We start from the raw sequence: 21313 nt of genomic DNA on the forward strand, positions 1-21313 counted from the left end.
TCCAGTTATCAGTTTTGTCCGGTAGCAAGTACAAAAAAGAAAAGACTAATAGGACACTGATGATTCAACAGCTAAAAGAACAGACAACAAAGTCCAGTCTAAACATTATGCCACTTAATCTCCTCACAAATGGTCTAAATATTACTTAACACACTGTCCACCCTGTGCAGTATAGAGTACTGTCACACTAAAAGCAGGCCATAGGAAAATCATACCAAACACTTAAGCTTTTGTATTATAGAAGCAGAAAGATGCAGCATTTTGTGACGAGCCTGGGCAAAAAAAGCAGCATTTAATACCAAAAGGTTAAAGATCACAACTAAAGAACTGCTAATTGCTTTCTTTAATGTACCTGTAAGTGGGTGTTAAGCTGGATTGATAAAGTTTTCTTACTTTTGTGCGGACAGCAAATATCTTAAAAATGTTACAGGGGTTATCCAGGACATTTATGCTGATGGCCTATACCCCTAGGGTACGTCATCAACATCTGATTAGTTGAGGTGAAATGCCTGACACCCCCTCCAATGAGATGTTCCTAGTATTGGGTGAATGTTCAGAGTTGAGAAACTACACAGCTCTCTCAACTGCATAGCATAGTGGCCACAGAGTTAATACATTACCTGCCCCCTATTGATTCAAATAGGGGGTGGATCTGCTGTACCCATCCGCAGCCATTACTCCATAGATGGAGCTGTACAGATTCCCAAATGAGCAGATCCAGCCACCGCCAGAAACAGCTTATAGGTGGGGTGCTGGGTGTCGCACCTCCACTAATCAGATACCCTAAGGCTAGGCCATCAATATAAAAGTACTAAAGAACCCCCCTTGACATTTTTTAGATATTTGCTTTCAATGGAAGATAACCCTTCTGTTTATATGCAGGGACAACTACTCAATTACATGCTGAGAAGTGGATCCAAATTGTACCCAGTCTATGCAGAGCTCCGAGCCATAAAATCTGTAATCTGAACTACATTGAAGCAAACTACCAGACAACTGTGCAGTTGCTGAGGGTGGTCTAATTAAACAAAGCTGTCTTAAGGGCACTCAATACCTGAACCCCAAAAAGCGATCATTGTCTGCACTGGGTCTCCCGAGGGATCATTTCCTCTGAATATATGTAATTCAGAAAGTGAAGCCAGTGCTGATTGCACACGATCCCAGTGGACAATGTCACGTGATGCCCAAGAGCCAGTGCCACAGTGCTTTAACGGCGCCAGCCCTGGAGGTTAGTACTGGGTGGAAACCGTGATTGAGAAGGGGGTTGTCTCAGCAATGGACAACCCCTTTAAAGACATGCCAGAAGAATTGCAGAAATCTGAGAAATATGCGAGAAGCTGATCCACAAGGGATCTATTTATATCTCATAAATGAGCTGAAGTATAATGCATGGGGTAGAACACCTAAATTAATTAGTTACCTTTGACTTCACAGCCTTTTTCCTCTTATCAGATGAGGGAAATTCTTTTTGTTGAGCCTAAAATATGCAGTGTAAAATTATTATATATGCAGCATGCCGTCACTACAAACACATGCTCTAAACTACTAACTTACCAAGCTGTAGACATCTATGCAAACCTCAAAGTCGTTGGACACATCTTCACTGAAAAAATAAATTATTTACAATCAGTAACTCTACTGGAGGCATAAACTAAAAACGTATCACAACAGACGGTGCAATTCTGATATTCTGGCAGCGAGGATTTCATATACACAAAGGTCTTCTGAAATCCAGGAACTCATTTGCAGAAAAGTAATGATTACTTACAGAGTAAATATAGTTGAAAAGGACAAAGCGTCTCCTTTCATTGAACTGGAAATACTTGTAAGTGGGGTAGCCACCATGTTTTCTGCACCAGATCTGATAATTATGAAGAAGTAATAGTTTGCAGACTCTGTGAAAAGAAAAAAAAAAAAAAAACTTACCAAAGGGCAACTGATTAAAGTTTCAAGTAGGTATTGTTATTAATTTATGGAAAACATCTTAAAAGGCTCCAGAGATTAGACAATTCAGTCTCAGTAAATCTATACATTCGCCATAAAATGACAATGCCAGAGAATCTTTTCTTAGAACTCATTATGCCTCCTGTAACGTATGAATACATTTATAGTTAGATGTTCCCCTCACTCTGTGAAAAGACAGGACACGGCAGACTAAGGAAATATGTTGGAGAACCATGTTTATTTATACCATGAATACTAGAATTTACTAAAACAGACAAGTCAGGTAAGCTGAATGCATCAGTTTCTTTATGGCAGATTCCTTTTCATTTTACCAATAAAAAGGTGGACACTGACATTAGCTGAGCGATACAAAGCGAACCTGTCATCAGTTTTGTGACATAGCAGCTAAAAATATCCTGTTATTCAGAGTCCGCACTGCATTCCCTAAATCCTTATATAACTCCGACTCACCGTGTATACCCCCGAAAAACCTTTTTAACTTCTCCTGCGCAGGAAGAGTCATCCACATCAATTAAAGGAGGATGGCAAGCAGCAATCGGGGTTCAAAACCAACACCATCAGAGCGGACAGAGAAGATTACCATACAGCGTGGGAGAAATTAAAAAGGTTTTTCTAGGGTGTACAGGGGAAGTCAGGAGGTTACAAAAGGATTTAGGGAATGCAGCACAGACACTGAATAGCCTGATATTTTTAACTGCTGTGTCACAAACCTGGTGACAGGTTCCCTTTAAGCAGACCACCAATTTTAATGCATTAGTGGCACCTGCTCCTTTTTTTTCTTGCGCATATAAGTTGCTGCCGGTGGTTTTGGCAGCACTACTCATTGAGAACACGTTCCTGCTTGGCCAGGAGTGCATATGTATGAGAGACGGGGGAAAGACAGGTGGAGGAATAGTTACTTGTCAATAACTGTAGTTAACAAGAAAGGCAGCCTTAAAGGGAACCAGTCATGAGACGAAGTCTGGCATTTACCTGCAGTCAGACCTGCAGTCAGTGATTACAGCAAGTAAATAATGTTCCAGATATATGTGGCTGTCTGATGTGTAGCTTAGCTGCAGGAAGAAAAGGACATTTCATTCCCATTGCAGCTGCTCTCTTGCAGTCACCTGGGTGGCAGTGAACAGTCTCGCTCTTACACACTGATCACCCGATCACACCCACTGCTTCTTCAGAGACACCCTGCTCTGCACATTCACAGGCTGCAGAGGTCACACAAGTATCAGTGAGAGCAAAACAATGTGCTCCTCACTGTAGGAAGGCGACTACTCACCGCCCCCGAGGAAACACGATGCCCAGAGCTAAGCAGCGGCAGGGAGGCTAGCTCATTGGCTCCCTACAGCATACCACATTACACAGCCGAAAAAGAGTGCAAATGGTATTTGTGGCAATTAACATGATAGCTAAAGTTACATATTGTTTTTAATGTTAGTTTCTTTACCTTACGTTAAAGGCAACCTAAATCTTAAAGAGTATATATATATATATATATATATATATATATATATACATACATATACATACATATACACACACACTATATATATATATATGATAAAGATAGATGTTAAAAAAGATCTTCTTGATTTATGGTCTAAAGATCTTAATGATGATATGGAGCAATGGGAAAAAGAAATTTGTGACAGGAAAATTAAGAAATATCAAAGGAATGTGACTACGAAGAAAGATGGCAATTCAAGAAAGATGTGGTTAAATTACCTCGACAACGAGAATCATCTTTTAGCTCCACATAATCAATGTCTGAATGTAATGCTTCTAATAATGAACGGGATTCGAATTACTTTACCAGACATAGGACACGTAATGGTGGATTTAAAAGGCAAGCTGATATTTTCACGAAACATTCGAAAAAAGGCAGAAATGACAATTTTAAGGTAATTAATTTGTCTAAGCACAGTCTATCGAGCATTCAAATATCTGTTTTGGAAAAGGATTTGACGTTTTCTCCCTCTACAGGCCTAGATCCTTTTAATAAAGCAAAAAAAATTTCCACCACTAAGTATCTGTCCTGCTGTGGATGTATTTACCAGGTTGGCAACTGATGAAATCGAACAGCTTTGCCATAGTGGCTATGGTACTACCAACTGCAGCAGGTTACAACGTGAGGCTATTACCAGTTTGCAGAATCTGACTGAGGTTGTATTTAAACCATCAGATAAAGGGGGGAACCTGGTAATCTGGCCCATTGAAATGTACGAGAAGCAAGCATTTAAATTATTGAATAACAGACTGTTCTGAGAAATTATCAGTGAGTCCATTGCAGTTGTTTCACAAGGAATTAATTAGAATACTGGAGGAGGCTTTTACTAGGGGTGGTATTCCGAAAAAAATGTTGAATTTCGTTAAGGAACTGCATCCCCGGCATCCAGCTTTTTATTTGATCCCAAAAATCCATAAAAATGCATTGGATCCACCCGGTAGGCCCATAGTGTCGGATAATGGGGGCCTTTGTGAGGTTGTTACCATGGTGGTTGACCATGATCTTAAACCCTTGGTGAGGGACCTACCGTCCTATATTATGGATACAAATTCGGCGTTACGCAGACTTGATGGTATTTCATTGAGTGATGGCGCTACCATGGTGATGGCCGATATGGAGGCCCTATATATCTCGATACATCATGAGGATGGTTTGGAAGCTGCATCATGGTATTTAAATGCAACCAATATGGATAAGGACTTAGTATCATTGGTATTACAGTTGTTGGAGTATGCACTTACCCACAACATTTTTATTTTTAAAAATGTTTATAGGCAATGTCAGGGGACTGCAATGGGGGCATGTTGTGCCCCATCATATGCCAATTTGTTTCTTGGCCTATGGGAATGCAGGATTTTTGTCACTGATCCTGTATCTCATTCCGGCCTAGCTGTAGGCTGGATGAGATACATAGACGACATTTGGTTAATTTGGGAGGGATCCACACTTAAATTATCAAGATTAATGGAGTCCCTGAATAATAATAATCTTAATATTAAACTTACTTTCAAGACAGGAAGAACGATTGAATTTCTGGACCTTTTAATCAAGGCCGATGAGAAAGGTGTTTTGTCTATGGATCTGTTCAGAAAATCCACATCGACTTAAGGGCCTGTCACACTAAGAGATATCGCTAGCAATATCGCTATAACGTGTGACATTGCGATATTGCTAGCGATATCGCTGTGTGTGATACTTACCTCCGACCCGCTCCCCCGCTGGTTATCGCTGATCGCGCGAGAACGTCCAGGACTGTTTCTCGTCGTCAGCTTCCTGCGGCGCTTTCTGTGGAGAGACAAGCGACGAGCGTGGAGCTGGGCGGGAGGACGCAGGATCGCCTAGTGTGACAGGTAGGTAGCGACCCCCGACCCCAGCGATTTCGCTGGTGAGATCTGCCTGTGTGGCAGCTCACTAGCGACCACTTAGCGATGTACCAGCGCTCCTGACCGCGTCATATTGCTGGTACATCTCTAAGTGTGACAGTACCTTAATTCTTTTTTACATGCAACATCTTCGCATCCTCCAGCAACCCTTAAAGCGATCCCCATAGGACAATTCTTCCAAGCTAAAAGAATTTGTACAAATGCTGAAGATTTTGAAATTCAAGCCGCAGATTTGTCAGAGGTTTCATGAAAGAGGCTACAGTAGAAGTAGTATACGAAGAGGCTAACGGAGAGCCTTAAGTACATCAAGAAATGACCTCTTTTACAAAAAGGATACAACTTATCAGGTGCATATGATTACTCCATACCACAATAAATAGCACCAATTTAAGGGTATCTTCCAGAAACATTGGAAGGTCCTTCACTCGGATCCCATTTTGAAAAAGATCTTACCAGAGAAACCTCTTATTGTGGCTAAAAGATCCAAAAATCTACGTGATTTGCTAGTACATAGTTTATAAAGTCCGGCGGGGGATAGGATCCCTAGAGATAATATTGATCCGGGTTTTTATCCGTGTGGCCTATGTAAAGCCCCCGTTACACACTGCGATATCGCTAGCAATATCGCTGTAAAGTCACCGATTTTGTGACGTTGCAGCGATATTGCTAGCGATATCTCTGCATGTGATACTTACCTCCGACCGGCTCCCCCGCTGGTTATCGCTGATCGCGCGAGAAGCTCCTGGACCATTCCTCGTCGGTCACTTCCTGCGGCGCTTCCTGTGGCGCCGACGAGCGATGCGTGGAGCCGGGCGGGAGGACGCAGGATCGCCTCGTCTGACAGGTAAGTAGCGACCCCCGACCCCTGCTATGTTGCTGGTGAGATCTGCCTGTGTGTCAGCTCACTAGCGACCACCTAGCGATGTACCAACGATCCTGACCGCGTCATATCGCTGGTCGGGATCACTGGTGAGTCGCTAGGTGTAACGGTACCCTAAGGCAGGGCTGTGGAGTCGGAGTCGTGGAGTCGGAGTCGGAGCTCATTTTGGTGGAGTCGGAGTTGGAGTCGGTATAAAATGGACCGACTCCGACTCCTAAAATATATAATAAATTGGGTACAGTTGTTCAATGCAGGATGTGCTGAATATTTTTTCATAGGAGTTTGGGAAAGTTATGAAATGTCCTATAAATGGCTGTTCTATTCCTGATCTAAGGCTACATTAACACAGCGTTTTTCCTGTGTTTTTTGAGGATACGTTTTTCAGCTGCAAAAGCTGATCATCTTTTTAAAAAACTGCATCACCTGAAAGGTTTTTGAGCTCATAGATAATGTTTTCAATAGCAAAAGCAGATTAGAAATCTGCTCTATCTATCCATTTATCCATATCTGTCTATCCATATCGTATCTGTACCAAAAAGAATGAAAACCGGGTAGTACACCAATATATATTCTGTTCTATCTAAATATCTTGATTATTGGATCATAAAAATGATTAAATGTCTGAGGTTCACATTGTACTACAATAAATTTTTCACTTAAATATAAGCAATATGTGTGGGAGTCGGAGTCGTGGAGTCGGAGTCGGTGTAAGGGAAATTGAGGAGTCGGAGTCGCAGGTTTGGCTTACCGACTCCACAGCCCTGCCCTAAGGCATGCCTTAATCACATCAAGACCAAAACTTTCTGCAATTTTGACAACACCAAGATCTAGAATATCAGAAAACATTACATGTGCCTCTCGTGGTGTGATTTACCATGCAACCTGCCCCTGCAACATGATTTATGTTGGGTTAACCACACGTGAGCTTAAAGTTCGTACACGTGAGCATTATCGGGACATCACTAATGCTAAGACTATCGAAGAAGAGTCAACTTTAAAAACATTACCCAAACATTTTAAGAAGTACCATCAATGCAACCTGAATGGTTTGAAGATCAAAGATATTGATTTGGTGACACTGGGGGTTAACATTAGCAAAAATCTGGCACAAATAGAAAGTAGGTGGATTTACCGCTTGGGTTCATTAGCACCGCAGGGGTTTAATGAAAGTTTTGGGTTTGGGGCCTTTTTGTAATTGATTTGCTTTATAGTATTCTTTGTCCTGAGGGAGTTTTATGGGGGTTTTGGTTTTATTGCTTTTTATTGTTTGTAGTTTGTGTTTATTCATTTTATTGTTCATCCATGTAGGATAGTCCTTAATCTTTTCATCTGGTGTCCATTGATGTTCCTGGACTCTTTCTGAAGATCTTCTGCGAGTTTGAATACATTTGTGAAGATGCACCTGGAATTGCCACCCTTGGAAGCGTTCAAGAACTTGAAGAGATAGAAATAATTAATCTGCTCCAATGGGACTTGTTTTGTTTGTTATGATGTTTTGTACTAGTTCTGCGAATATATGGGGGCATAATTTTAGTGCCTTAGTCTAGGTATTCCAATAATGTGAATATGGTTTGGATATCAGAGTGGTCTAGGCACCTCTATAGTATTTTACATATGGTGTATCCATAGGTAATATTAACAGCCTGGGTTTCCAGTGGTTTGTTTTAGGGTTCATAATTACCGCATTATTGGAGTTATTCTACAGTGTGTGAGTATATTAATTTGGGCAAATTATATAATCTTACATTTATTATTCACTTCATTCACATTAGTATATATTTGCTTTGCGATTTTTCTATTTGGGTATATTGTAGCCCAGGTTTTTTAAAAATATTGTCTAATTTTATATAATGAGCTTTATGTTTGCTTTGATATATGCAAATGAGGTCAAGTTGGTTTTAAGCTAAGCACTTTATATTTTTCATGTTTCACTAGGCACTATGCACTTTTACGGAGGGTATATGTGCGCATGCGCTGCCTGGATCGCCCCGAGTCTCCCAGTCCCGGCATCAAAATGGTATCGCTGGACTTCCGCCCGGTTGTCAGCGGCCCATTGTCCGGAAGTGGGTGGCTCTGTGAGGTGCGGTCTCGGCGCCGGATACGCCGCTGTACTCCTAGCCTGTCATTCACACATACCCCGCTAAATAATTGGTGGGCCGTCACCGCTTATGTGATTGGTCACCGGTAATTTATAAGGACTTCCAGCCTCCTCTTAGACACGCACCCGGAAGAACAGGCGAAACACGCGTCGGGGTAGGTCGCGGTGACAGCTTGGACACACAAACAGGTATCGCTAACCTTATATTGAGTAGCGCTTTTATGGTTGTCCCCTTCACATAGATAGGACTTAGTCCGCGGTATAGAAATCCAGGCACTATGTTTAGGATATGAATTGTCATTGTGGGCATTTTTACATGGATTCTTAGCGGCATTATGTATGATTAAATGGGTATTGTATGCCATTCCACGCACTGGTTAATGGTTTATATAGTGGAGTTGGAAGTGTTTTTCTGTCCAAGCTGCTAGCGATTTTTTTTGATATTTTGAGAGGCATCTATACGTGATTGTATGGTATGTGAATTTCAGTAAGAATAAAATTTATATTTTGTACCTCATATTCCTTGTACCATTTCTTTGCATCTAGTGTTATTTATACTCACAGACATATGAGATATATATATATATATATATATATATATATATATATATATATATATATATATATATATATATATATATATTTATTTGTGTGTATAAATAACACTAAATGCCAAAGTGCAGGAAGGCACGAAACAGCAGTCACACACGGTACATACTGTTCTTGCACAAACTATGCCAAAAATAAAGGTGGCACTTACTGTCTTTTGATAGATCCTTTATTTCACAAAGGTTAAAACAGATGCAAGTGAGTTTCTTGGACATATGGTGGACGACTGTTGTTTCGTGCCTTCCTGCACTTTAAAAGGGTCCTGGAATGGTTATCAACCGTTGTCCATGTGTCCCAAAAAAAAACTCTTCTGCATCTATGTTTTAATCTTTGTGAAATAAAGCATCTTTCAAGGGACGGGAGTACCACCTTTGATTCTTTTTGGCAAAGTTTTGATTTTGTGTTTTGGTGTTGCACTCAACATCCCGATTTTCTGGTGGAAACACACATCGATAAATAACAGGACACTGGGGCCAAGTCAGATGTTTAGTGCCAGATTCTTTGCTATTCCACCAATTTTTAGACTGTTTTTTTACATTACTCTACCCTCGCCTACTGTATCCTCACCCATCCCTTGTAGATTGTGAGCCCTCGCAGGCAGGGTCCTCTCTTGTCCTGTACCAGTCGTGACTTGTATTGTTTAAGATTACTGTACTTGTTTTAATTATGTAACACGCCATGAAATAAATGGCACAATAATAATAATAACTACTAGGGGTTTTATGGAACATAAATGCTTATGAATGTACCTTTCCCATTAGTGTGCAGCATCTGAAGGGTTAAAAGTAGTTTGTCATTACAGGCATTTGAAGGGCGGAGGGGGAACATTCCTGCCACCCAGACAGCCGCATATTATTCTGTATACACATATGCAGGCTCGCCTGCTCTCACTGCAAGCTATAAACTTACTAGTGCCTACATGAATTGGTACAGACAGAGGGCACTCAGCAGGACAGTGTTACACCTAATGTTACTGACTGCAGCGATACAGTGAGGCTACTTTCACACTAGCATTTCCTTGAGCTGCGGAGGGATGCACGTGGCCACCGCCCACAGCCGTACCTCCTCTGGTCAGCTCTGCCTATGGGCGCATGACGCTGCATGCGACCTGCGTACCCTACCTTAAGCATTGGGTACGCAGGCCGTGAGCAGGTATGCGTTTGACGGAGCATGCGTCCTTTTGACGGTGCGCTGTCCTGTGCCAAACGCACAGTGTTGCATTTTGGTGCGTACGGCGCACCATCAAAAGGACGCATACGCCGGCAAATGCATACCAGCGCATGGCCTGCGTACCCAATGCTAAAGATAGGGTACGCAGGTCGCATGCAGCGTCATGCGCCCATAGGCGGAGCTGACAGTAGGAGATGCGGCCATGGGCAACCCTCCGCAGCTCCAGGAAACGCTAGTGTGAAAGTAGGCTAAAACAAGGTTTGACATACAATTTCTAGAAGATAAATTTAGAATATTTATCACGTAATGTACAACAATTTTTCACTTCTACGCCACTTGTGGGCAGGACTTAGCAGTAGATTAGTACATTATGGCAAGCCTACATGTGCTCATAAATGTGTCACATTTACTACAGCATGATTTTAAACCTTAGCTGGTAAACTGCTCAGCATTAACCTGTAGACTGTGAGCCCTTGCGGGCAGGGTCCTCTCTCCTTCTGTACATGCGTGTGTCTTGTATTGCGCATGTTTATTGTACTTGTCTACACTTACCCCTTTTCAAATGTAAAGCGCCATAGAATAAATGGCGCTATAAAAATGTATAATAAAAAATAACTATCAAGAAATTAATCTGTATGTAAAAATAATAAATTATTTTGTCATCTCTTACATCATGTGAACAATGACTTTCTTTTACCATTAAATAAGACACAAAAGCCTAAGACTTGTGTTTTATACAAGACTGCTCTTTTCTCAGTAGCTAACACTGTTTATTACAGTATCCAACACTGCCATCTACTGGCCTATAATAGTAAACAACCCACAATCACATACTGTGACTTCTACATTTTTAATGATTAAAAACATAGTCAACTTTTTATACACAGACAAAAATGTAAGGCCTTATTCACATGACAGTTTTTCCTCTCTTGATGGTCAGTAGGGTGACCGCAAAAAATCGATGTCGGAATTTTGTCCGTCTGGACCCCACAAAACGATTCCCCTTTCCAGATATGGAGATAGCCAAAATTTGAGCTCGATCAAACGACGTTAACCCGTGCCGCTCGTCGCTCAAAGTTTGAAAAAATCCAAATTGAGGTATTTTATCGTTTTTTGATCCCACCATTACACACAATGAAAAGTTGTTAATGGCTAATAAATTGCTCAGTAGCACAGATGAACCATCAGAGCACGCTAGGGTTGTAAATCCAAAAGTTAGGAAAGAAAAATTAAAAAAGAGGTAGGAAGTAACCGACTTTAACGACCTTCTGACAAAAGATGAAGAACAAAAGCAATATGTCCTGCAAGTTGTAAGCAAATGCCGAGCATTATATTCTGACGTTTCAAAAACTACTTTAACAAAAGCGCTAGAATAGATTAAATAACTATGTAAAATTATCAACTCATGTAGGTTAGCGTGCTCTGATGGTTCATCTGTGCTACTGAGCAATTTATTAGCCATTAACAACTTTTCATTGTCTGTAATGGTGGGATCAAAAAACGATAATCCCACCAACTCTGCATTCAAATACCACAAATGGTTCGAAAATTTGGTCAGGGCTATTTCTGCAATGTTGTTGTCACATTCTTTATAGTCTAACAGACTATGCAAAATACCTAAATCTTAAAATACCTCAATTTGGATTTTTTCAAACTTTGAGCGACGAGCGGCACGGGTTAACGTCGTTTGATCGAGCTCAAATTTTGGCTCTCTCAATATCTGGAAAGGGGAATCGTTTTGTGGGGTCCAGACGAACAAGATTCTGACATTTTTTCCCCCCCATATGAGATCCGGTCACCCTAATGGTCAGTCTTAAAATATGGCCAAAAAAATGTCTGATTGGCCCCCTTTTATCACACCCTTTTATCACACCCCAGTTCAAAGATCTAATCAGACTTTTTTTTATTTTTTAACTGATCCATGAGACAAACAGAAAAAAACAAAAACCCCTCAGTGCATCCTATTCCGATTTAAATTTTCTGGATCAGACTTGGCTATTCAAGACTACAAGGCAACAATAAAAACTAAAGTAACATGGAAGCCTTTTTCTTTGTCTTGAAGAGGCAAAAACCGAAGTGTATATGTATACTTGCCTGGTCTTTGAGAGGTGCTGCAGACAAAATCTGTTTTAAGAGGCAGGAAGATTTCAGAAATCGATATCAAGCCTCTGGATGGAGTGTTATAATTGCCATGGGAAGTGGGTTTCTTCTGAGGTCCTTCACTCTTCAATTTATTTATCTCCGCAAGCATTGCAGCTCTTTTTTCAGCTATACAGTTAAAAAAAAAAAAAAACAAACAAAAAAAAAAAAAACACGCGTTAAATCATACATTAGAGTCACGATGGCACAATCAATGGATCTGTGTTTTTGTGCTTTATGTAAAAAATAAATAAATGTAATACACAAATCATTTCTGCCAATGGACACAGGTGGCTGAATTGAAGGAATTGCTTAATCACCCATTTACCGTGACTAAAAAATTACAAGCTGAGGATTTAACTCCTGGCATTTTCATAAGGGAGTGGAAGAACTTGCTATTTTGTCTGTCCCAAAGAGGAGGTTTAATCGCAGATGGCATTTCTGCTTCAATGAAACGGAGAGAGACACAGCTATTGGGAAATAAAATTTTTCTGGCAGCTGTTTACGTGGACCCAAGTCATCGTATACAGCTTGATCATCAACAGCTTACTAAAAGAAAAGAAGCCCTGACTGAGGTAGCAGTTGGAATGAGAGGCCTACAGGAGGACTGCCAGGCGCAAGAGGACTTGGGTCTTGCCAGTGCTACTGCTGCCATATCTTCATCCTTATCAGATGAGGCGTTTGACTTTGACAAGTATTTGGATGACATGGAGCATGCAAAGCGTTGCTGCAAGGAAAAAGATTTCACTCCGTCTCCTATAGCAAGCAGATTGATCATATTTCAGCAAAATGTTTCACTTGCTCTCAAATAGAAAAATTCAACCGTTCATCAAAACTGACTGTGCATGAGGCAATTCCTTTTTACCCGGAAATTGTTAGAGATGTTGCCCATGTGGTTACAAGCTTGTCTCCAACCTAAGTTAGTGTAGAGAGGTTGTTCTCTAGCCTTAAAATTATTAGGTCAGATTTGAGGTCATCTATGAAGGAGGATCTGATGGAGGCAATTCTATTTCTTAGAACAAATTCATAGACTGCACAAATGTTATTTAGTATGCTTTTGTTGAAAACTGTTTTTTGCCACTTACATAGTTTATTACATAGTGTAATATATATATTAGATATACACACCGTATATACTCGAATATAAGCCGAGATTTTCAGCCCTTTTTTGGGGCTGAAAGACCCCCTCTCGGCTTATATTCGAGTCTCATACGCCAGGGTGTCAGGTCATACTTACCCCTCCTGGCGCGGTCTCTGCAGCCCCCCTGCTTGTCCCACGGTCTCCCTTCCGCGGTCACATGGTACTGCTCATTAAACTCATGAATATACGCATATTCATGAGTTTAATGAGCGGTACCACGTGACCACTGAAGGCAGGAAGTTGGAGAACGGAGCTGCAGAGACCGCGCCAGGACGGGTTAAGTATAGGCTATATTCACCTGTCCCAGCTCCATCGCTGTTTGCTGCTGTCTGATGAGTCCTCTGTGAGTGACATTCAGACAGCAGAGGGTGTGGTGACGCGGTTAGTGCGCGCCGTGCCCTCTGCTGCCAAACGTCACTGACAGATGACGTGGCAGATAGCGGTGAGCAGCAGCGATGGACGCAGGACAGGTGAATGTCTCAGGTGCCGGGTCCTGAGCCAGCATCGACACCTGACACCCAGCGACGGAGAGGTGAGTATGTCATTTTTTTTTGCAGCAGCATAAGGGGGCATAATGTATGGCGCATCTTATGGGGGCAGCATATGGGGGCATAATCTATAGAGCAGCATATGGGGGCATAATATCTGGAGCAGCATATGGGGGCATAATATCTGGAGCAGCATATGGGGGCATAATATTTGGAGCAGCATATGGGGGCATAATATTTGGAGCAGCATATGGGGGCATAATCCATGGAGCAGCATATGGGGGCATAATCCATGGAGCAGCATATGGGGGCATAATCCATGGAGTAGCATATGGGAGCAGCATATGGGGGCATAATCTATGGAGCAGCATATGGGGGCATAATCTATGGAGCAGCATATGGGGGCATAATATATGGAGCAGCATATGGGGGCATAATATATGGAGCAGCATATGGGGGCATAATGTATGGAGCATCTTATGGGGGCAGCATATGGGGCATAATAAATGGAGCAGCATATGGGAGCATAATCTATGGATCATCTTATGGGGCAGCATAATCTATGGATCATCTTATGGGGGCAGCATAATCTATGGATCATTTTATGTGGCCATAACCTTTATGGAGCAGCATATGAGGCATATTATTCTAGGGAGCATCTTATGGGATCATTATGAACCTTTGTGCAGCATTATATGGGGTGTATTTTGTATGGAGCATCTTATGGGGCCCATCATGAACTGTATGGAGCATTATATGGGGCTCCTGATTCAATATGGTTATTCAAAAACGTTTATCTTACTGATGTCTCAATTAATTTTACTTTTATTGATATCTATTTTTATTTTTTAAATTTACCAGTAGCTGCTGCATTTTCCACCCTAGGCTTATACTCGAGACAATAAGTTTTCCCAATTTTTTGTGGCAAAATTAGGGGATCGGCTTACACTCGAGTGTATATGTGTATGTGTATGTGTATATATATATATATATATATATATATATATATATATATATATATATATATATATATATATATATATATATATATATATTACATATTTACAATTTATTACAGTTTTTTTGTTCTAAAGTTGTATTCCAATAAATATATATTATGTTCTATCTAAATATCTTGATTACTGTATCATAAAAATGATTAACTGTCTGATGTTCACATTGTACTACAATAAATTTTTCACTTAAATATAAGCAATATATGTGGGAGTCGGAATCGTGGAGTCGGAGTCACAGGTTTGGCTTACCAACTCCACATCCCTGGTTGAAACCATAACTACCGTATATACTCGTGTATAAGCTGAGATTTTCAGTCCTTTTTTTTTGGCTGAAAGTCCCCCCCTCCCCTCTCGGCTTATACAAGGGTCATATACCTGGGGGGGTCGGCGGGGGAGTGTCACAGATTGTACTTGCCTGTCCTGCCACGGTCTCTGCAGCCTCGCTTCTCCACTGTCTCCCTTCGTCTCTTCAGCGGTCACGTGGTACCGCTCATTACTCATGAATATGCGCATATTCATGAGTGTAATGAGCGGTACCACGTGACCGCTGAAGACACGAAGGGAGACAGTGGAGAAGCGAGGCTGCAGAGACCGCGGCAGGATGGGTGAGTATAGCGATATTCACCTGTCCCCCAGTCCATCGCTGCTCACAGCTGTCTCTGCTGCATCCTGTGTCAGTGACGTTTAGGCAGCAGGGGGCGCGGTGACGTGTTTAGTGTGCGCCGCCCCTCTGCTGGCTGAACAGTCACTGACACAAGAAGCGGCAGACAGCGGCGATGGACCTAGGAGAGGCGAGTATGGCTTTTTTTGCAGCAGCATATGGGGGCATATAATCTATGGAGCAGCATATGGGGGCATATAATCTATGGAGCAGCATATGGGGGCATATAATCTATGGAGCAGCATATGGGGGCATATAATCTATGGAGCAGCATATGGGGGCATAATCTATGGAGCAGCATATGGGGGCATAATCTATGGAGCAGCATATGGGGGCATAATCTATGGAGCAGCATATGGGGGCATAATCTATGGAGCAGCATATGGGGGCATAATCTATGGAGCAGCATATGGGGGCATAATCTATGGAGCAGCATATGGGGGCATAATCTATGGAGCAGCATATGGGGGCATAATCTATGGAGCAGCATATGGGGGCATAATCTATGGAGCAGCATATGGGGGCATAATCTATGGAGCAGCATATGGGGGCATAATCTATGGAGCAGCATATGGGGGCATAGTCTATGGATTCCACCCTCGGCTTATACACGAGTCAATACATTTTCCCAGTTTTTTGTGGCAAAATTAGGGGGTCGGCTTATACACGAGTATATATGGTAAGCTGGTAACTAATTACAAATAGCCATTATCGCTCAAACAACTGAGCTAGTGCTGGATACTCCAGCTTCACTCCCAATCTCTGCAGTCTGGACCCATGATAAACTGGGGCTGCATTCAGCGAACATTGGCCCCTTGCAGGATATTGATAGTTAAATTTACTGCATTTTGGGGAATCACTACTTACTCGATACCAGCAGTAAACGCTCAGCTTCCGCTTCAGTTTGGGATCCTTTTCCATGTTCTTCATCTATGCAGCAATTCAGAGCCTGGCTGGCCTGATGAATTACAGTTTGTTGCAGGCTGATCTCATTACTCAGCATCTACATGGAATAATACAAGTGGAGAAGGTCATCTGCGCAGCCACAATTATGTAGCACAAGCTCTGTATTTTGTTTAGAAAAATCCCCAAAACTGTATAATATAATTAGGAACATCCCAAGGGTGTACCTATTCACGCCAAGACCAACATTTTACAAGTATTCTTGAGGCAAAAAAAGATGGACACTCAAGTCAATTCCAGTCATCCCCAAATTATGTTTCTATGCCAGTACAATACTCTCACCTAGACTGGTAACATAAGATGCAAGCCACCCAGAAAACCAACAGCCACGCAGACTAAACCAGTGATGGGTGCTCTTTACGGATGCCAATTTGGGATTTTGTATAATATGGTAAAACAAAAGCAATTTTTTTTTTGTGGAGTCTTATTTCAAAATTAACAACAAGGCTGCTGCATCTACCGTGCTCACATGAAATGCTCTTGTATCAGGCCTCTGCCTTTTCCAGAATCCATAATGGATACAAAGGATCCATCATATTCATGTACATTATGTTTTTTCACTGATTAACAAAAAAAAAAAAAAAATATATATAATAAAAAGTAAATAAAACCACCAGTAACAATACCTTCATTTTTTGCTTGATGTTAAGAGGCCGTGGAGATGCATTCCTCTTGTCCTCAACGCGAGAAGACACATCTTCTTTACGGACAATTTTCTGCACTACTGGAGGACGATCAGACTCCTTGTATCTTTGTGATCTGTACGCGTCAATGCTAAATGGAAACAATAGTTAGGCCAGAGAATTGCATTTTGCACAGAGAATTAAATTTTCTTTTGTTTCCTTTAATCCCTTAACCCTCAGGCCATTTTCCATTTTTGAGTTTTTGTTTATTGCTCCCTTTCTTCCCAGAGCCATAGCAAATAGACACCAAACATGTCTAGGTTCTTTTTAATTAAGTGGTGAAAAAAAGATCCAAACTTTAAAAAAAAAAAAAAAAAAAAGTGCTGCTTTCCGAGACCCATTTTTCGTGATTTGTGCACCAAGCTGACGTTTTTATTGATACCATTTTGGTGCAGATACGATCTTTTGATCACCCACTATTGATTTTATTGCAAAGTAGCGTCGACCAAAAAAAAAAAAGTAATTCTGGCGTTTTGATTGTTTTTTTTCTCATTTTTTCTCATTATGACATTTACTGATCGGGTTAACGTGGGTATGTTTGATTTTTTATTTTTGTTTCACTTTGAACGAGGCGAAAGGGGGGTGATTTGAACTTTTTATTTTTTTAATATTTAAAAAAAAAAATATTTTTTTTCACTTTTGGCATGCTTCAATTGTCTCCACGGGAGACTAGAAGCTGCCACAACCGATCGGCTCTGCTACATAGACACGATAATCAGATCGCCTGTGTGTAGCAGAATTACTCACTTGCTATGATCGCCAACCACCGGGCGGCGCTCATAGCAATCTGGCATTGACAACCATAGAGGTCTCCTGGAGATTTCTGGTTATCAATGCTGACCCATCGGTAACCGGCGATCACGTGACAGGGTCACCGATGGATAGAAGCGCGTGTTAAATGCCGCTGTCAGAGTTTGACAGCGAAGTTTAACGGGTTAATAGCAACAGGTGGATTGCAATTCCACCCGCGGCTGTTCCGGGCACATATCAGCTGTTCAAAACAGCTGATATGTGCTGGAAAAGATGTGGACTCAGCACCGGAGCACAGTGTAGATATAAAGAAAGTACCTATAAAGAAGATTTGGATTTTCCTCTTCACACAGAACACTCTCCTGGAATTCTTCAGTGTCTTCACTGGCTGAAGTTTGGAAAGTCACCGATTTTGGGCTGTCAGAGACTTTGCTACTGTCTGCTGCCATGCTGGATTTTGAAAGAAAGGCCTAAATAATAAATAAAGTTGGTGAATTGCAGACAGTTCATTAGTAAAACATCAGGACGAATAGTTAACTACTACTTAACATACTTCTGGACTTCCAACGCCAACTGTCTCTGCTAAAGGAGCGAGCAAAGACATAGAAGAAATGTTAAAAGCATCTTCCCCGTCATCTCTTTCTCCATCACTTTCCCCATCATCACAGGCTTTTTCCATTTGTTTTGAGGAACTTGCTTCAAAGGTTTCATCATCCACATCTTCCAGAGCATCACTAAATATGTTGGTGATCACTTCTGAACTGTTTATCTCATCAATATCACCATCTACACTCATTTCAACCTCATTCGTCACTTCAACTGTTAGGAAGACAAAACAAATAATCTAAGCCACTAAATGAAAAGATGAAAATCAATCTTGAAGTCCTGGCTACATCATGATCTGCATAACTGCACAGGCTTTATACGCTTCTATGACACAAACATCGTCTATAGTTGCTTCACCAGTCACTACACTACAAACTCATTTAATCTTAAATTTAGCTTTTCACTAGCAAGATTTAAAGGATTTCAACAATTGTGTTACTATTCAAGAATCTCCCCAAGATTAAGGCTGTGTGCACACGATGCAGATTTGCAGCGGATTTTACCGCGCAGAAACGTTGCATTTCAGCATTGTGATGTACAGTAGCCTTAAAATCACGCGGTACAAAATCCGCAGCATGTTACTTCTTCTGTGCGGTTTTCCATCTCCCCTGTCACCAAATCCGCAGGGGGAAAACCACGATGGAAAACCGCACGAAAACCGCATGAAAACCGCATCAAAAATGGAAGAAATCCGCAGGAAAAATGCAGGTCATTTGACCTGCGGATTTCTTCCATTCTGCGCAGAAACATCCGCAGGGCCAAAAAGTCCGTCTGCACTCAGCCTAAAGGTTTATAGGTAAGGAAATATTTCTAGTGTTGAAAATGTATTGGGCCTGTTCTTTAACACTTCGCATTTTCTCAACACATCACTTAGCAATACTGAACCCTATTAGTGGTTTATTCTCTATATTGTCACTTACAGAAAATGTGTAATTCTGCAAAACATGCTTTTTGGAGGTTAAGGCTCTATTCACACTGGTGTAATGGCTTGCATTTCTACAGGGGCTAAATGATATAACAGCTGAACCATTTTAATGGCTCCCACTTAATAGCATAACACTGTATGCTATTCCAGCAGTCAAAAAGAAATGGGAATTTTGTGGGAAGATGGCTGAAAAAGCTAGAAGATACCTTCCTAATAATCTCTGCACCTAAGTCCAACAATAGCTTACGGCACTCCCCACTACCCAAAAAAGGCCTGCGGAGGAGCTAACTTTTTTTCTACATAGTGTCAGCCTCCTAGTGGCAGCATACACCCATGGTTTGTGTCCCCCAATGAGGCGATAGAGAAACTTCATTGATAAATGCTGGTAGAATCATAGTCTGTGCTATACTACCATTATTCTTTCATACAGTGCTAACAAAGCATTAAGTTATGAAAACGAACCTTTCTTTTCAACTTTCGAATCCACAAGTGGTTTAGACTGCTCTATAGACACAGAGGATGGTTGTATGGATTTCCCAGGGCTGTTAAGACGCTCAGCCATTTTATATTGCACTGCACCTAAATGATTTTACAATATATTAAAAACACAATCAACACAAGTTTTATTTCACTCTTCCAGAATTACATACTACCACCTATGCACACCACAGGGATCCTCTCCAATCAGGAGAATGGGGGGCACCATTTCCCTTTTTTGAATGAAGTAGTTGAACATGACTTGTTTAGCACTGACAGAGTAATTGTACTCTGCTGAAGTGGCATGTATAAGTTTGGGCACCCCTGGTCAAAATTACTGTTACTGTGAACAGTTAAGTTGAAGGATGAAATGATCTCTAAAAGCCAAAAGTTGAAAGGGAAACTGTCAGCAGTTTTGGCCGATATAAGATGCGGCCGCTGCCAAGTCATACTTACCCGTCCTGGCGCTGTCTCTGCAGCCCCCAGCTTTTCCGCGATCTCCCTTCCTTCAGCGATCACATGGTACCGCTCATTAAACTCATGAATATGCGCATATTCATGAGTTAATGAGCAGTACCACGTGACTTCTGAAGGCAGGAAGGGAGACCGTGGGAGAACGGGGCTGCAGAGACCGCGCCAGGACGGGTAAGTATAGCGATATTCATCTTTTATTGGTATCTATTTTTATTTTTTAAATTCACCAGTAGCTGCTGCTTCCAAGCATATTAATGGAAAGCTGAGTGGAAGGAAATTCTATTCTAATTTTGCGAAATGCACCTGTGTGTATAGATCGCACAAATGGACCATTAAAACCACTTTTTTGCACTAAAGTAATGGTGTGCTACTTCCTCATTTTCTCTCTCTCTCCATCCAACTATTATAGATATGTTTATATTATTAGAAATTAACATCTGTGTATGCTTAGTGGTGCTGACAGGAGCAGCGCGGGTAGAGCACGCAGTTGTGGCTGTTATTGCTCATGCGCAGGAATTGCAGCCACGTAGTAACGACACAACTGTTACTGCGCCTGCGTGGGAATAGCGGAGACGTGTACCGTATATACTCGAGTATAAGCTGACCCGAGTATAAGTCGAAGCACCTAATTTTGCCATGGAAAACTGGGTAAGCTTATGGACTCGAGTATAAGCCGGGTATGCATTGTCCCCACGTCCTGTCCTGCTATGTGTGGCTCTCCTGGTCCCTGTACTGCTATGTGTGGCTTCCCCGTCCCTGTCGTTGTATGTGTGGCTCCCTGGTCCCATCCTGTATGCATGGCTCCCTGGTCCCATCCTGTATGCATGGCTTGCCTTGGCTCGGCTCCCCCGGTCGGTGGCTACAACATTCCTGCATCTCTCTGTTTT

General features: G+C 41.5%; 1 protein-coding gene across 1 annotated transcript in view; it reads right to left on the reverse strand.

Moving 5' to 3' along the window:
• ANLN (anillin, actin binding protein) overlaps positions 1-21313 on the reverse strand; it is a 120584-nt gene that overhangs the window by 43398 nt on the left and 55873 nt on the right. Inside the window, exons 9-17 of the mRNA XM_073549992.1 lie at positions 19938-20054; positions 18498-18763; positions 18263-18414; positions 17138-17285; positions 16416-16551; positions 12198-12371; positions 1769-1895; positions 1555-1603; positions 1421-1477 (exon numbers count right to left, since the gene is read on the reverse strand). Of these exons, the coding sequence (XP_073406093.1) occupies positions 1421-1477; positions 1555-1603; positions 1769-1895; positions 12198-12371; positions 16416-16551; positions 17138-17285; positions 18263-18414; positions 18498-18763; positions 19938-20054 (1226 nt within the window). The remainder of the gene's footprint in view (positions 1-1420; positions 1478-1554; positions 1604-1768; positions 1896-12197; positions 12372-16415; positions 16552-17137; positions 17286-18262; positions 18415-18497; positions 18764-19937; positions 20055-21313) is intronic.

Source organism: Dendrobates tinctorius, unplaced genomic scaffold, assembly GCF_039654945.1.
Source record: "Dendrobates tinctorius isolate UK_male_01 unplaced genomic scaffold, ASM3965494v1 ptg000162l, whole genome shotgun sequence".
NCBI classification, from domain to species: domain Eukaryota; kingdom Metazoa; phylum Chordata; class Amphibia; order Anura; family Dendrobatidae; genus Dendrobates; species Dendrobates tinctorius.